This window comes from Chanos chanos, chromosome 8 (assembly GCF_902362185.1).
Source record: "Chanos chanos chromosome 8, fChaCha1.1, whole genome shotgun sequence".
Lineage (NCBI taxonomy): Eukaryota > Metazoa > Chordata > Actinopteri > Gonorynchiformes > Chanidae > Chanos > Chanos chanos.
This window is the reverse complement of record NC_044502.1, coordinates 17607522-17626072: the sequence shown is the minus strand read 5'-3', so window position 1 is coordinate 17626072 and position 18551 is coordinate 17607522. Positions and strand designations below refer to the sequence as shown.

General features: G+C 40.1%; 1 protein-coding gene across 3 annotated transcripts in view; it reads left to right on the top strand.

The window, feature by feature from the left end:
• The first annotated feature begins 9944 nt into the window (after window positions 1-9944).
• dnmt3aa (DNA (cytosine-5-)-methyltransferase 3 alpha a) overlaps window positions 9945-18551 on the top strand; it is a 51478-nt gene continuing 42871 nt past the window's right edge. For all 3 annotated transcript variants that reach the window (XM_030781583.1, XM_030781582.1, XM_030781581.1), the window contains exon 1: window positions 9945-10052. In XM_030781583.1, coding sequence (XP_030637443.1) covers window positions 9969-10052 — 84 coding nt within the window. In that variant the 5' untranslated portion in view covers window positions 9945-9968. The remainder of the gene's footprint in view (window positions 10053-18551) is intronic.

The following is an 18551-nucleotide window of genomic DNA, read 5'->3' as shown; positions in this document are numbered from 1 at the left end:
ATTTTGAACAAAAACAACAACAAAAAACATAGCAAGTAATGGTGCACCAGAAGATATCAGTGATCTACTGATCAGCTCTGCAAAAAGATCTCATCTTGATTTCTGATATCTGCTGCTCTGGTCTGGAATAATTGAATGTATTTGGAAGCTATGGCCTTAGCAGCTTTGATCATCTTTGTTTTGAAGTATAATTGACAGTTAAGAAGTGTGCACACTGACCCCAGTACACAGACAGACTTAGAAAGAAAGAGAAAGTTAAGGTGAATAAACGAAAGAGAGATTAGCAAGGATTTTCACAGAGAAAGAGGAAGAATGTTGCAGAGAGATTGTAGTGAATGTATTATCAAGTGGTTGACTGGAATGTGCAGGAATGTATGGGAGGGGTTTGTGTGAATGTGGGTGTGGTTATGCTAATGAGGATTAGAAAGTGATTATGTTGTATGTGGAGAATATTTATTACTGTAAATCTGATTTGGTAAGTGGACAAGGCAACTGTTAAAAAGTCGTACTCTGCAGTATCTAATTTATTTTTAAAACTTGATTGGATTGTTTATTTATTTTTGTTAGAGCAGAATTTCAGCTTTTTACATGTAAATTTTGGAAGCAATGTGTATTTTTCGGAAGCCTGTGAGTTAGTGGTGAAATCAAAATTAGTCCAGAGAAAAATCAAAGCAGGGATTTTGGATCAAAGTAAGACTTTATGTACATAGTAAAGTTACGGATAATCTAATTTTATATAGAGTGATTTAGGTACAGTGACTGAGAGAGTTTTAGATTTTAAAGCTGTGGTCAGATTCTTCACTGAGTATTTTTAACCATGGTAACTCGTTTTGTAGTTTATATGGAAGCACTGTTTCTAGTTTATATTTTTTCAGTGAAGCTCTGCCCTTTGTGAGTTATGTGTGTGTGTGTGTGTGTGTGTGTATGTGTAAAAGAGAGAGAGTGAGAGAAAGATGTGACGCGTTGAAACAAAGCCTTCAGCTGTGTAGCCTATCCCAGAACAGAATTATGGGAATTGAAGTGTAATTTTGAATCATGCTTTGGGAGTCTGCTTTACAAAATCATTAAAAAAAATTTCATTTGTGCCCAGAATGATTTTTCAGTTTGCCATTTTCTTTTGAGGCTTTAAAAACAAGTGATGTGTATTTTCAGTTGATTTATTTTCACTGTCTGCAAACTCGGTTGTTTCTAGATCTTTCCATCTACTGATCTGCCAGTGGTACATAAAAAATCACTTCCTGCACCCTTGACTATGGACTTGTGACAAGTTGAGCCAGACTCTTTGTTCTTACCCGCTTCATTCTCTCTTTTTCCTGGTCTGGCAAACAACCCCAGGATGAAAAACCGATGTCGGAGTCCCTCTCCAGGTCAGGAATTGTGTGACTGAACTCTCGATTTGGGATGTTTGGTGCTGGTAACCATTTAAGTTTCTGCCTGTTTTTGTTGATCCTGAGGAAATGCCACCAAATAAATGATTGTGTTATGGAGTGAATTTTTGGAGTGAATTAGTTTAATAAGACACACAGCACAGCCATATGACTGGATTTCAAACGCTGGTCTGTTTCATCCAAAATAAATCATATTTTGAAAATCAAGAGTTCAGCTTTGTCTTCGTGTGCTTTCTCTCTCCCTCTCTCTCTCACTCACCCCCACACATTTTCTCTCTCTCTCATTCTCACTCTCTCTCTCTCTCATTCTCTCGTTCTCTTCCCCCTCTCTCTCATTCTCTCACTCTTTCTCTCTCTTCCTCTGTTTCTCTCTTTCATCACAACATCGATCGTGATCACTTTAGGGGGTTCACTGATTTGTCAAGAGCTCTTCTGTGCTATTTCTGACTCTATCCTCAGTGGATATGTTGTAAACTCAACAACTGGCACACACACACCTTTCACTAAGGTGTGCGCTGTACCTGTGACTCATGTTACCATGGTTTCGTGGTGACGTATGCTCTGCTGTAGTAGAACAGCCACCCGGTTCATTTGCTGTTTGTTGTTTTATCTTCAGACCAGTAGACACCTACAGTTACGGAGGAGAGAGAGGACCAGCAGTATAGTATATATTGTTATGGAATAGTACAATGTAGTATAATATAGTACACTACAGTAAGTGTGTGACATAGTATTGTTATATAGTGTAACAAAGTTTAGTTACATGTAAAGTAGTTAAGTCTCACACACAAAAACCTGAGACCTTGGAAGGCACAGCCAACTCTGTGGGTAAAATCACATCTCCAGTTAACACAGACAATGCAACTGTTACAGAACTCTCTGTTTCTAATTTTCATTCAATCTTCTGTTCAGTTCAACAGAATTTGTAGAGTGCTATTTACTGTGCACATTGTCACAAAGCAGTTTTATATGATGCTTGGCCTGGTATTCTCATGTGAGCAAACCCACGGTGACAGTGATGCAGGAAACTCCCCTAGACTGAGAGCTTGCTGCAAAATGACACATATCAACATTTTTAAATTCATGATAAAAAAAAAGAATAATTTATATACACAATACAGAAGAGATAAATCAAAACAGACACTATAGTACTGATTAAGTTTGAACATCTCAGGAAAGTTCAGGAAATATAAGAGAAAACAACATGTTAAGTGTAGTCTGGAATATGATGACTCTAAGAGATGGCTGGCTTGTTAGGTTCTTGGGAAAATCCTAAATATTTGTATACCTGTACAGAACATTCTAGATGTCTCTTCTTCGTGAGATGCTACCACTGCAGTTTTTAGAAGAAGGTCACCTTCTGACATTAGAAGGAAGAAAAATTAAATAAACAGTGCTAAGATACATTTCTATCAAATCTTCTGAAAGAGTCGTCTGACCAATCACTGAAGAGATTAGACAAACACAATAAAAACAGTTAACCACAGCACAGGGCTCGGATAGAGGGAGAATAGTTAGAACTTTACACACAAATAGAGCCAGTCTGTCCATCCAGTTTCATGTTTGGAATGAATGGGAGACTGGAATGATTGCCAGTTTTCAGAAAATGTGCAATTTTGAAAAAATAAATAAGGCTTGGAGTTATGATAATACTCACTTGACATTGGTGGCTCTACGTTCAGCTCAACCTGAAAGATATTTAAACAGTTATTTCTTAACCTGAAAGATATTTAAATGGTTATATCGTAACCTGAGAGACATTGAGGAGATTTAAACAGTTATTTCCATATCTGTTAAGACAGGTCATACTAAAGGCGACACTTTAAACCAATGTGTTTATCTTAATCTTCACATTGGTCTCCTACTGGAAAAATGAGAAATGGTAGTGACTGGTGACTACTGATCCAGCTACATTTGCATTTACTTTATATCACTTAGCTGATGTTTTTATCTAATGTGACTCAGTTGCACCTCAGGCAAGGGAGGTTTTGATCAGAGACATGTTATGATCAGAGAGATGTTACGCTGAGAGAGATGTTACACTCTAATAAAGGTTATGATTGGAGAGATGTTATGATGAAAGAGACGTTAGGAGAGATGCTACAAATGGAGAGACTACACACTCAGGGGAGAGGTAGGGCTGTGCGATATGACGATATACATTGTGTGACGATAAGAAACGTCTATCTTTTCATATTATGCTCTATCGTTTATTCTGTTGTGTCACAAATCACACTCTTTACGGCAATATTGTTTGTCATTTGCACGACGCTTTGCATTCTTCCACACTGCAGGATGCAGGCAGGAAATCTGCATGAAGGCAACACAAATAAACATGGAGGAGAGTGAACGTGACACAGAACGGGATAATTCCGAACAGGAGAAGGACTCCGACCAGCCAACATAAGACGAGGAGCTCGTATTGAAAAGAGGGGCTACTTCCGTCGCATGGACGCGGTTTGGGTATGAAGAGTTCACAAATAACGAGGTACTTAATGTTTTGTCACATCAGCACCACATTTCGGCAGGCAGCTCTTCTGATACTTCCCATCTAAGTTAACACGTAGTCTAAAATTATGACTTTATTCTCGTAAAATCACGTATTTTCTTGTAATATTACGTCATTTTTCCCGTAATATTATTACTTTTTTCTTGTAAAGTTGTGACATTATTCTTGAAATCTCAGAATGTTTTTCTCTGAGTGTGACCCTAATATGTGCTCTTATTTCTGGAGCATGTAATTAAAAATGTAATAAGAAATAGGCCTTTCCATGTGGTCCTTTTGTATGATACAAGATTTTGGTCACATCGCACAGGCCTAGTGAAGTAGATCTAATATTTTTATTCTTTAAATACAGTACAGTATAGGCTATATTCGAGTAGTAGGTATACCCGTAAATCCTTATAGGATAAATTAGAAATTAAACATGTGTGTGTGCCTGAGTGAGTGTGTGCGGGCATGAGTGAGTGTGTGTGTCTGTGTCCGCGTTTGTGTGTGTGTCTGAGTTTGTGCATGCATGTGTGTGTGTGTGTGTAGGTGTGTTTGTGTGAGTTCTCAGTGTGTGTGTGTGTGTCTGTCTGAGCGTGTGTGTGAGGGGAAATGCTCAGTATAACAGATATGGTGAAGTGTTCATATCCTGGCTCACAGCCAGCGAGCGCCAGCCACGACATGGGGTGAATTTTAATGAGTTGGAGTCAGCCGAGTGTGTGTGTGTGTTTATGTTTGTGTGTGTGTGTGTGTGTGTTCTCACTAACAGAGAAATTAGATAAAAAAAGCCTTCATTCTGATGCCATAGGGCTTTCATGCCAACTCAGAACAGGCCACTGCCAAATATTTTACATGTAACATCACAAGTTTGTGTGTATGTGTGTGTATGTGTTTAGATTGCTTGTTTGTTCAAGGACACCATTCAAATGTCCTCTCTTATCCCCCAGTATCACTGCAGATCTCTTTCTCTCACTCTCTCTCAATGTCCTGTGTATTACACACAAACACACATATACACACGCAGAGAAAGAGAGAGAGAGAGAGAGAGAGAGAAAGAGAGAGAGAAAAAGAGAGAAAGAGAGAAAGAGAGAAAGACAGAGAGAGAGATCATGAATACTGATGTGTGGTTCCCAGGAGTCCACTCTATTTGACCCATGGATAGAAAAGGTCATGTCTGGGGCAAGATACTTCATTTATTAACTCTTCTTGTGTGTGTATATGTGTGTGTGTGTGTGTGTGTGAGGGAGAGAGAGAGCGAGAGAGAGCGAGAGAGAGAGAGAGAGAGAGAGAGAGAGATATTGATTTTTCTATTCGGCCAGGTAAGATAGTGACCGTGTTTTTGTGTGTGAGTGTGTGTGCGTGCACGCGCGTGTGTGTGTTCACATACACGCCTCTTGATATGGCACAGATCTGACATGAAGGCAGAAGTCACGCTCTGGTGTTTGTCATAATGACAACATTTCAGATCCAAATGGCTCCTCAAAATGAGAGAGGCAGAAACTGGGTCACTCTGTGCCCAGTGGAGCCATTTTGGAGCTAGAAAACTTCATAGACAAACAGATGCTTCAGTTTATGTTATTAAGCCAAACACACACTTGTATGGCATACTCCTGTGATCCGCCAACAGTATACATGTGTGTGTTAAGGCTTAGGGGCTGTGTAGCTTTTCGGTAGACACATGGGAAGCCCTTGGCTGTGACTATATTCCTTTACAGATCAATCCCACACTGATATGAGGTGGCAAGATTCATACAGAAACAATTCACTTTCAGGTCACAGCAAGATTCTCTCCTGCCTGGTCATTGTGAAATTCTGAAAAAGCTGGCGTTACATTCATAACCTTATGCAAACTTAACATCGGTTCATAACATTAGTTGATGCGTAACAATAAACATGAGATTAGAAGCTGCTACAAAATAACAACAGTTGATCATTCATCTTTGTTACTGTTGTTGTTTTGCTTTCATTTGGAAGTTTTCTTGCATTATGATGAGACTGAAGTGAAACCCGCAAGCGTGTGTGATATGAATCAGATACCAGCCGTAGGATCTATGGTAGATTATCTTGTCTCATAAAACAGGCGTCAAATATTGACCTGTGGGTCTATGGGTGTTTATTTATTGTGGGAATTTTTTTGTGTGTGGGTAAATCATCTATATTTGACGTGGTTGTAGTTCTGTGCTCTGTCCACTGAATGTTTTCTGTCCGCTTATGTTTTCATTTTCAGTTCAATCGCAAAGACGTCAATTAGACCAAAAAATAAAAAAAATAAATAAGAAGTAGAGATCGTACGAAAAAAAGAGTTATCGAGGATTAAGGTTTGGCTTAGGTCTAGGGATGACAACTGCTCATGACTGATGGAATAAAATTTTAAACTGGTTTTACACCACCTTCTACACTACTTACGAAAATGACATGCGATTTAAACATCAAATGGTGATGTTTGTTCACTGATCATTTTTTTCTTTAAAACCACGTTGACTGTGGGAAGTGTAAACAGCACATCAGGTAATAAAGAAAAACTATAAAGAAAACACTGAATCAGGTAATAAAGAGAGGGAGTGTTAACTGTTCATTCAGTGGGTTAAATGCAGTGGGAAATCCTGAGCATGCTATGCCTTGTGGCATTTGGATGTGTATGAGACTGTGAGTTCATGAACAAAGACATGTAAGATCTGTGTAGAAACTGTGTGAAACTTAGCCAAAGGCATTCAACCATTTTGGATCTGCCATAAGTGTTTCCCTCATTCCATCATATTACTGCAGACATGAGTTAATGTGACCAGTGTGAGGTCAGCGCCTTCTCTCTCTCTCTCTGTCTGTCTGTGAGGACTTTGACCTTAGGCACACATGCACACACACACACAGACAGACACACACACACACACACACACACACACACGTACACACACACACAAACACAGACCCCCCCCCCTCTCTCTCACATATGGTTTATCTGAGGTCATCCATTGAATATACACACCATCCACATGTACACAACATAACCTCTCTCAGGGCTGCTCTGTTACAACTCAGAAACCAGCTCCTAACAACGAGTCAAGTTCTCTCTCTCACTCTCTCTCTCTCTCAGTCTCTGTCTCTCTAAGTCTCTGTCTCCCTCAATCTAACTGCCAGTCTGTTTTTCTCTCTATGCTTTTCTTTCTAAATATCAGTGTTGTGAGATACCCTATGCTGTCAAAGGAAAATTCAGTCCTGTATGTGGACCAGACTGTTTTTGGGTGGAGTGACAAGAATCTCTGTCTCCCCCAGAGAGTGTGTGTGTGTGTGTGCGCGCGCGCGTGTGTGAAATAAGCCATGCTATAGCGTCTCGCTTGCAGACCCCTATACGGCTACGTGATGTCACGATACAGAAGCCCACAACACTACTAAACTCCGTTTAGGACCCTGCGGAATCTCTTCCGGTCTGTCGGCCTCTGCGGCGTGTGAGAGCTCGAGAAAGAACGGAGCAGAGCGGAGCGATTGAGGGCCCGGGCCGGCAGGAAAGGAGGCGGAGGAGGAACGGGAGAGACGCCGAGGGAAGACCGGGGAGAGCGAGCGAGCGACAACCGGAGGGGTTTCAGGCCTGGGGTTGGCTAGGCTGGCTGGCGAAACGGGTAATTAACACCGGCGGTCGACCAGGCGGACGAAAAAGACACACACACGCACGCACGCACGCACGCACACACACACACACACACACACACATTTCAAACTTGTATGTGTGTTCTCCGCGAGTTCAATCTCTCTGAGTAGAGCGCTCAGAAACGATAGGGTTTGCTGGCATGAACTCTAAGTTATGCGTTCGCAGATGTGCGCTTTTAAAATACAAGCAGTTGGCACTTGAACTTGAGTAGCCGTGTTTGGTGTGTGTGTGTGTGTGAGTGTACGCATGTGATCTTTTTATCAGTCACTATGAATTAGTCAAAACACAGATATTTGACCGTCTTCAGCAGTCATTCTGTTTCATTCGTTCGGTTTTAAACAGATTTAGTTCAAACAGCCAAATTCAAGGTTGTGGGTTTTCCTTATACGGTTTTACTTGTATGAGGATAGTGGGCGAGCGGAACTTGGCCTACGGATGGAGAACACCGGTACCAGTGAAATGTCTGTGTAAAATTACTCGCTTGAAATAAACTGATGATGCAGCCATGAAATTTGCATTTAATTTGTGAATCTGTCGGACCGGTGTCGGCAAGTACTCCTCGCTCGTCTTCGATCTTACAAATTAAGTTCCTTGTGCTGAACGAGAACAAGACGTGCCTCTTCTCTTACGAATTTGTATTTAAATGAAAGCACAAACAATATATTCGTCTGTATACTATATACAATATACGTTCTTACATTCTTTTTCCATGCTGTTTCACCCACTAACTTTACTGTTGATTACTTGATGTGTTTATTAATATTCGATATTCCATGTATCAGTTCACCTCCGAGTTGCAAATTTAACATTGAAAAAAATTTATCTTCAGTTATTGATCATGTGTGAGTTGCGTTCCCGTACTTGACCTAAATAAATGACTTTGTCTCGGCGAGTAACTTTGGCTTGTGCCGTATTCTAGATGTAGTGAAAATGTGTAATCTGTTTCACGCTACACACCGTGTAATCTACTCAGAGTCTCTCACTTAGATACCGTAACAATGCTATGGATAACAGTTTTCGCATTAGGAAGAAATGTCCGACGCCATGAATCGCGCGCGCGCGTGCACACACGCACACACACACACAATACCTTACACCTAGTCAAAGATCCAGGTGTGTTTAGAGGTCACGCACGTACTATTATAGTTTTTGAATAACCACAAACAGTCTTTCCGACTCGTTTAAAGTCTGTGAAACATTCATTAAACACCTGTCTAGTATAAGTCCTACGTATTAGACGTCTACTTTAGATCCGGTATCCATGGCCCCCTCCGTCGGTTTGACAGCAAATGTTGTCTACACTGAGATGACTCTAAGGTACGGCATTATAATTGACCACGGCGTCTTCCAACGTTAAGCCTCTATTTGTGAGTGGTAGAATTAGTCACCATCGCAAGTCTAAACCCTTTACATTAAGTTGAACATCGTCTCGCGGTCAGTCATACTTGTTTCCCGACGAGTTTTAATTTGTTGTGGCTCACACTGTCGTTTTAGAGAAAGAGACAGCTTGTAATGAAGCCGCGCGCTGATATTTTTTTTACATCGCAAATGTCCGAATGTTCTCTCCAACAAACCTATGATAGCAGCGCAGGCTTTAACGTTACGCAGAAGTTACGCAGAAGGCCTTGATCTGAACTTACTGAAAATCCTAACACATGATCATAAATTCAGTTCACTTCAGCAGCATACAGCGGCAACGAAAAATCTGTAAACGCTACAGACGGAAGTAATCCTATATCACAAAAAGGGCAGCGATTCCGTAAATTGTTTAAAGCAGTTCCGTTTTAAAGTGAGGAATAGAAAATTGGCAGAGATTCAACAACCGCCATGTTACAAAGTCGAGCCCCGTGCGCAAATGGCTTTAAAAAGCTGAAGGAGCTTATTGTAGCTGCGACACAATAGATGTTCATATTGCTATTTAAGAAACCCTAAACCTAAAACGACAGGAGAAAGTGTCGTGGACGTAGCGAAAAGGATGCTGACACTCTTTACAAATGTCTCTCTCTCCTTCCTTCTTACACGCCAAGCAATCGTTGCGCTAACCCAAGTCACAGGAGTCTTTTGTTCCAGTTCAGTTTATACCCCGTTTGACATCAAATTCGGTTTCTGAGAAACCGTAAAATTGGTAGAACAAACTCAGTGGATTCCCCGTGCTTTAATGGCGTGATTAATAGAAAACGGGCTGAAATCATATGCGTCACACTTGTAACCGTGATCACATTTGACATTTTTGCTGGCTGTATGTGAATTATTTCATCACAATCTATTATAGTATTGGTACTTTTTTTTTTAATTTCGCATGCTTTTATTTAACAGGGAGAAGGAAGAGCGGAAGGTCTGAAGGTGGATCAACTACATCGGCCTTAAAATATTAAAAATAGCTAATGTATATATTTTTTCACTTAGCTGCATTATTTTTAATGCCTCAAATTTGTATCACTTTATTTTGATGATGCCATCAAACGCTGCAGCCGCCTCCCCCACGTTCGAAACTTCTGACTTGGATTGTGACGCAGCAATGGGGAAAAAAACGGTAAGACAGAGACAGAGTCCGAGCCGTTGTTTGGCCCTTTAAGCCTGTGTCTTCCTCGGCGTATGTGTATGTGCGTATGTGTGTATTTGTGTGAGTGAAAGAGAGAGCAAGAGAGAGAGAGAGAGAGAGAGAGAGAGAGAGAGAGAGAGAGAGAGAGAGAGAGAGAGAGAGAGAGTGCGTTTCGGTAGCAGTGAGCCAGCCTGGCGCAAACACACTGCAGGAGAACTGTCTGGAAGCAGCTAGTCGATGATCAGCTTGTGGCAGACGCGCCGAGAGGGACAGTCTAGGCAATGAGACTTCAGTCGGTCTCAGCTGGGCCTGAGTGTTAACGTCGTCGTTACGTTAATATGTGGAGTTTGAAAAATGGCATCGTCGTTTATATAGTTAAAGAGAAACGATGTATGCAGTCGCTGATTTACGCGAGGGTCTATCTATCTATCTATCTATCTATCTATCTATCTATCTATCTATCTATCTATCTGTTTGTCTGTCTGTCTGTTCATATTATTTTCTGTTTAATTGTGTTTGTCCATGTATGTCTGTTAAATTTAGTCTAACTGGTTATATGCTGGTCCATCTCCCTGTCTAAAGTGGAATCAATGTACATGTTTGTTGAACTTCTTACTCAGTGCAGTTTGCTGTGAATGGTTTATACCCCCCTTTATTGACTAAACATCTCAGCTTGTGAAAATAGGTCTTGAACAACATCAGTGATTAAAACCATTCCTTTCCCACAGTATATGTACATAACATGAAGTTTTGGTCACATCAGTTCTACAGCACAGAGTGATGCCAAGCAGACTGACGTGGTTTGCTTAAGGAGGCTTTGGAGGTGCCAGTAATCTCTAGTGAATTTTGTGTGTGTGTGTGTGTGTGTGTGTGTTTTGAGCAATCCAGGATACCAGGTGACTTTGTAACCAGGACATGTCCGAATTGTCATGTTCAGGCTGTGCTCTCGTATCAGTCAGAGGCCATTTAATGTGTTAGAGATCTATAATGTTAAGAAATCAAACATTTAGGATACCAAGGACATTTAAATAATTACAAATCTGCTGTCAGGTTGCCTTTTGTGACTGACTAAACTGGTGAAGTCTTTTAGAACTGGTAAAGTACACAGCCATTGAAAATCCCTTTTTAAAAAGTTCTGGGATGTGTGTGTGTGTGTGTGTGTGTGTGTACAGAGAGAAGTGTGTCCACTGTGGTTCTTGGACCACTCATTTCCTTGACTTTATGATGCTTAAAATGCAAGTTGTCAGTGGAAATCCTGATCCCAGACCTGTAAATGGATTTACACTAAAAGCCTCTTTCAAAGACAGACCTTCACAGGAATAAAAGAGCCTCTAAAAACTTTAGATATTTTGCTATGGGAGACTAATATACACACATTTAAACAGTTGTGTACAGTTAACTGTTAGAGTAAGTTAGAGTAAGAAATATGTTTCATATAGTCAATCTAGCAGTGGTTGTGAAGTTCTCCTTGGTCAGAAACATCTCTGAACTCTTAAGTGTGATGTTTTCTGCTAAAACACGACTTTGTGGGCTGATACTACACTTTTAATGGGCCTTAGTTAGGGTGGTCCTGGGTTAATATGGTAAATCAGTGACTTGAGGTTCAATGATCTGTCTGGTTTGCCTGAAAAGGGGGTGAAAACTAGGCCCATTTTATTCTGGACACAGAAGCGATATAGTAAAATTTTTACATACATTAATACTGTACTTTACATACTGTGTGTATATTGTAAGTGAATGTATTTTAACTGTTTTTCTTTGCATTGTGCACGCATATGCTTACCTGTCTGTTTACAAGTGTGTGCGTGTACTTGTGTGCTTATGTGCGTGTGTGTGTGTGTGGTGTGTGGTGTGTGGATGTGTTTACATGCATGTGAGTGTGTATGCCTTTGTGTATGTATATGTGTGTGTGTGGCAAGTCTATGCACAGTGATCTGTTGCTTGTCGTTGTAGCATGCAGTCCTCTGCCTGCTCAGAGCAGCCTCTCTGTGTTTTCTTTGTAATTTTCAATCATTACACCCAGGCATTTCAAACGACTCAATTCTGAGAGAGTTACGTATTGGCCGTCAGTGTAGTATTTATTGTGGTTGTCAAAGAGTGTTTTCTTTGGCTGAGATAACTCAGACAGCCATCACAGCCTGTACCCACTCCACTTATTAACTGAGGGAGAACTAAGTATCAAACACACACACACCCACACACACACACCTTTTTAGTCTGAAAGTAAGATGCCATGTGATCTCTACTTACTCACACAGTCTACGGAGATGTCAAAGAGATTTCAAAAGAGATTTTAATCTCTTTTTACCTGCAGAGTTTTACCAGCATGAAGCTCAAATCTAACCCAGATCCTGTCCCATTAATTTGAGTGAGCCTGATCTGTGTCGATAGTCTTAAAGACAGATTTTAAATGTTTTATATATATATATAATATATAATATATATATAGGTTGGCTTTTGTATGACACTCTGTGACCCTGTGGGGTCCATTCTAGAGACTTCCCTGTTTCCCTGTTGAGTCGTCAGAAAGAGTTCTGAACTGAAGCCATATAGATGTCTGCATATATCAGAGCCTATGTTTTATTAGATGTATAGATGTGTCTGTTTAATGTTTGGTGTAGTGTCTGCATGTTTGCACTGCAGTGTTTTCTCCAGTTCATGTCTCTATGTTGATATTTGTTCATTATTCTGCGTCTCTGTGTGTTTTTGTTAGTCTCTGTGTTTTAGTCTCTGTGATAGACTTTTAGTACCTTGATCTGTGTCTGTGTGCTAATTCTGTGTGTTGGTCTCTGTGTATTAGTCTGTCAGTTTTTTCTGTTTGTCTCTGTGTGTTAATGTCTGTGTTCATCTCTGTGTGTCAGATCTATGATTCGGTCTGTGTTAGTAATGTTAAAACACACACACCCTCTCTTTCTCTCAGGTAGAATCAGAGAGGACTGAGATGTAGGCAGGGGATTGAGAGAATAATGAAAGGAGTGAAAGGGAGAACTGGAGGCCGGAACAGTGCCTGTTTCACTAGAGAACTTCCTTCTCTGGCCCTGAGCGCAGTCTGGTTGCCTGGCAACAGCAGTCTCCCAAAATAACCCACTGATGACAGAAATAGTGCAGATAGGACTGTCGGCTAACGAGGCTGTCCACCCCTCCAACAAACCCTTCTGTTACACCACCAGGAAGCGTACCAAACCTCACATGACACTAACCAGGTTTTATACACTTCAAACGAAACTACAACAAAACCACACACAACACTGACCAGGTTTTACACACTCCATACAAAACTACAACCACACACGACACCAACCAGGTTTTACACACGTCATAAAAAACTACAACCACTCACGACACCAACCAGGTTTTACACACTCCAAACAAAACTACAACCACACACGACACCAACCAGGTTTTACACACTCCATACAAAACTACAACCACTCACGACACCAACCAGGTTTTACACACTCCATACAAAACTACAACCACACACGACACCAACCAGGTTTTACACACTCCATACAAAACTACAACCACTCACGACACCAACCAGGTTTTACACACTCCATACAAAACTACAACCACTCACGACACCAACCTGGTTTTACACACTCCATACAAAACTACAACCACACACGACACCAACCAGGTTTTACACACTCCATACAAAACTACAACCACACACAACACCAACCAGGTTTTACACACTCCAAACAAAACTACAACCACACACGACACTAAGCAGATTTTACACAATCCAAACAAAACTGAAACCAAACCACACACGCAACTAACCAGGGTTTACACACGTCAAACAAAACTACAACCAAACCACACATGACACAAATTGGTTTTACACTCCAAACAAAACTATAACCAAAACACGCACCACACAGAAGAGGTTTTACACAATTCAAACAAAATTACAACAAAACCACATACAACACTGATCAGGTTTTACACACTTCAAATGAAACTACAACAAAACCACACACAGCACTAATCAAGTTTCACACACTCCAAAAAACTACAATCAAACCACACACAACACTAGTCAAGTTTTGCACACTCCAAACAAAAATGCCGCTCAAAAACTACAACTCACACACGCTGCTACACTACACACACACACATTACTACACCACACACACTCTACTACACCACACATACACACACACACACTACTACACCATGCACACACTAATATACTACACACACACACACCCCTACACCATACACTCACACTACTACATCATGCACACATTCCACTACACTACTCAGACACTACACCGGCCTGTTTACTACACCACCCTCTTTCCCTGTCCTGTTCTCTGTGCTCCTCGGTTGGAAGGAGATATAATAGAATTCTGATGATCCTGGCCTCAGGGTGTTATGTGATATTTTGAAATGTTTGATTGCGTTCAAATGTATATGGGTCATTCCGTGTCAAATCAGACAGAATCCAGGAAAATGGTTGCAGCACCGTCTCAGATTTTGTTCACAGTTTGTCTATGTAATGTTTGGGTCCGAAAACCAAGGCCTGTAAAATATTTTTGTTCAATTCCAATTCATATTTTTTTGGCCCTTGATATTTTTTAATTTTTACGCTCTCAACAACGCCTTATCTGGGAAGCCATGTTTGGGCATTTATATCTTTAAAAGTATTATTTCTAGCCTCACCAAACTCTGAAGGATGGAAGACAAACATGTTCTCAGTATTTTTTTTGCGCCCAAATGGTTTCAGTCATTTTTTTTTCCAAATGCAATCTTTTATTAATTTTGTGCCAGTATTTGAGGTCTCTACCACTAATGGACAGGGAGTTACTAAGAGTAAAACAAGGCGTGGTAGCATTTTTCAGTCACTTTCATAGGACCAAAGTGGTATGTGGGGTAGCTAGTAGGAACATGAAAATGTATTTGGAAATAGCTTAATGTATGTTCATTTAGTGCACAAAGTGCCAATGTCCTTCTATGTTCCCTTTATAGATAAATACACATAGTAAAAGACATTGTTTTACCTCTAGGAAAATAACATCCATAATGAAGAAGCTTATTATTTGTACTTATGTGTGTTCTAGCCTCTGAAATATTGATTGGAGTAAAGAAAAACATGTTTTCTATAGGCTCATTTTACTATAGGTCATCAGGGCAGGCTATATTCTTCATTATCAGGGCCTCATTATGGAAAAAGGCATTAGCTCTGATAGATGCTATATTTGATGGGGTGGTAAAATTTTATATCCCATATTTAAAAAAGAATAAGATACTCATTAAAAAAATCAAGTAACTTTATTGAAAATGATGTAGCAAATTATGTATGTGACGTATCTACTGTCCGTCATGTTTAGACTGCTTGTTCGCATGAACTGTTTACACAAAAGGATGGGTTTATACACACAAGCATTCACATTCACACTATAACATATACTGAGTGCAAACTCATTGGATTATAAGCAAAATTTTTATTGTTCATTGTCATTGTGATTTTGTTGTGTGTATGATGTCCGATGTCTTCATTTATTGTTCTGAAAAGAACTGTGATGAGAGACTAACGTTAGCAGTCAAATTATTCCATAACTCTATCGATTAAGTTGGCCAATGATTCAATTTGTCATATTCCACTACCTCCATGTTACTGTTTAACTGCTGTGTTATGTTATGTTGTCTTTATATAGGTGTTGAATCTAAGTTGTGAGATTGTTGAATGTAAGATCTGTGGCTTACCTGTTTGATGTTTCCCAGGTGTGAGAATTGCGGCAATGATATAAAGGAAACCTGTATGTCACAGGCTTAGGCATTTTAAAGTAAAAGTCCAGCGAACTGCACAGGTCCACCTGCGTCATATCCTGATTTAAACTGTAAAAGTCTTCCATTTTGGTTTAGATGGGGGTTGTGAGTAGGTGTGCAAATTCTGTGCTAGAGTGAGACAATAATTGGAAAAGCTATTGCAAGCTTTATGTCTTATTTTCTCCCAGCAAGAATTTTGTAAATAGTGTATATACTTATTATTTTGATTTGTTTTTTGCTTTCTCTTTATTTTCGCCTGTTTGTTGGCACATAAATAAATTCACTGGGTGATCAGTCACTAACCACCAACTTCACTCCTGCTGCCTCTTTGCCTAAGATGGCTCTGCCACAATGTTCTAGAAATTACATGTATAACATGTAATAACATATAACTTGAACAACAGGACTTAACTGTGTACATGCTTGGTGTTTTCTTGATAAGTGGAATCCCTATGTTTCATTATTCTCTGATTCATGGAGATACTGAGGCAAAAAAATGTAATCCTGAAATGGACATTTTTCTGCCATAGGTAAAATATCTCTCAAATCTGTGTCTGTGCATTTTTATGTTCCTACTAGTTACCCCACATACCATTTTGGTCCTATGAAAATGAGCAAAATATTCCACCAGGCCTTGTTTTATTCATAATATCTACATGTCCACTGATGGTAGAGACCTCAGATATTGGCACAAAATTAATAAAAGATTGCATTTGCAGAAAAAATAATGATTGATATAATATTGGTGGAAAAATGTGGGCTTGTAGTAGGGGTGGATGGTATAAACAGTATAGAAAGTACACCAGTATAAATTTGCCCTATGGCATGGTTTTTGACTGTACCCTGCTGACCGGTAGAACCCTCAGTACTCTTCTACTGCAACGAATTTCACTTCGCTCTCATTCAGTTTGTATTCGTCCGGCGAAATTCGGAGCCATAGAAAACTCTCTCAGCGGCTCTGGTTAGGGCAAATAGACCACTGTAGACCTTCATCTGCGTGCCGTCTTCATGACCACGCCCCCAGAGCAAAAAGTGACAGGGCGAAATTCGCGAGGTGTTTTACTGTGTGGAAGCCTAGACAGTAGGGCTGCGACAATTAGGTGACGTAGTTGATGATGTTGACGCTGAAAATGCGTCAACATCAATATTTTAAACTGATGCATCCTTGTTTTATTTTAATGAAATCACCTTTTTGATTTCCAAAATGCTTCAGTTCATTATAACAAATGTTTTTCTTTAGTATGACTACGTATTTGCTGCTAGGGCTGTCACTAACAACTATTTTTCTATCGATCAATCTAGCGACTAATCGAAGCATTTGCCAAAGGCCGCCCTTACAATGAAAAAAAAGTCAGTGGTGGACTGACATAACAAATGCTGTCACTGTGTACTTGTTCTTAAAATACCTCTTTACTATGTGAAATATGTCCTAGTAATGCAGTTAAGAGTACAGTAATAGCTGCTATGCAGTTGCCATACCAGTGCTTTACCCCTTTCAGAAGCATTTGTATCGTAATTTTTTAGAAAAACGAATATACCATGATATATATCGTTACTGTCTGCGCTTCAAATGATACCGTGATATAAATTTTAGGCCATACTGCCCAGGTCTAGTTTGTAGGGTCCTCAATGTCACTCTCGTTTAGGAATTTTGCACTATTTTCCAAATCTAGGGCCTTATAAAAATAAAATGACATGCATTGCAGGCTTTTAATGGTTTTGGCATACAGAAAACATGTTTGTCTGATTTGACATGGAATGACCCATATCTATGTGTGTGTACACACACACATACCCACATATACATATATATGTGTGTGTGTGTGTGTGTGTGTGTGTGTGTATATATATATATATATATAAAATGAGTATGTCCGTCTCTCTGTGGTGATCTTGTTTAAAAAGTGGTCTTGCAGTTGGTGAGCTCACATTATGCAGTCTTGCTATGTGTGTGTGTGTGTGGCGGGGTTTTTCAGGGTCTTTTGCAGGCTCATATTTTAGGTTAATGTTTAATGGCCAATGAAATCGAGTCAGGCAGGTTACCAAGCCAGAATAAACTCTCTCTCTCGCCGTCTCTGGTAAGGATTAACCTATAGGCCTGCAGAACCTCTCAAAGTGAAGTCTAATCGGTTCGTATCGTTCACATGTCAAAAAGCACTAGATTACTTTTAATCATACATGAACTTCAGTGTGTGTGTGTGTGTGTGTGTGTTGGAGAAAGAGAGGGAGAGAGCGCCAGAGAGAGAATTTCTGTGGGGGAGTTTACTTTGTACATGTGCTTTGTACACAGATCCACACAAACACACACTTCACATATACATATGTGCTCATTGAGTACAAATGTATATGTAAAGTGTGTGTTTGTGTGTGTGTTTGTGTCACCCATATACCAGTTCAAACAAAATAAAGCAAAGATCACCAGTATTGTCTCAGGAGGCTCTCTGGCTCCTGCAGTTGCTAGGAAGGTTGCCACGGAAATGACATCAACATGTTTATTTCACTCCAGACTCTTTAGTCAGCAGAGCAGCATCATGCTCTCCTGCTGATGGTTGCTAAGCAGTTATTTCACCTTAGCAACCACTTTCCTCCTTTTGTGACTGGTCCCCACTGAGCGTGCTCAGACAACCAGCCTCAGGCCAACAGCAAGGTGAAGGGGGCAGGGCCATATATGACATCATTACCAGACAATGAGAGAGAGAGAGAGACAGACAG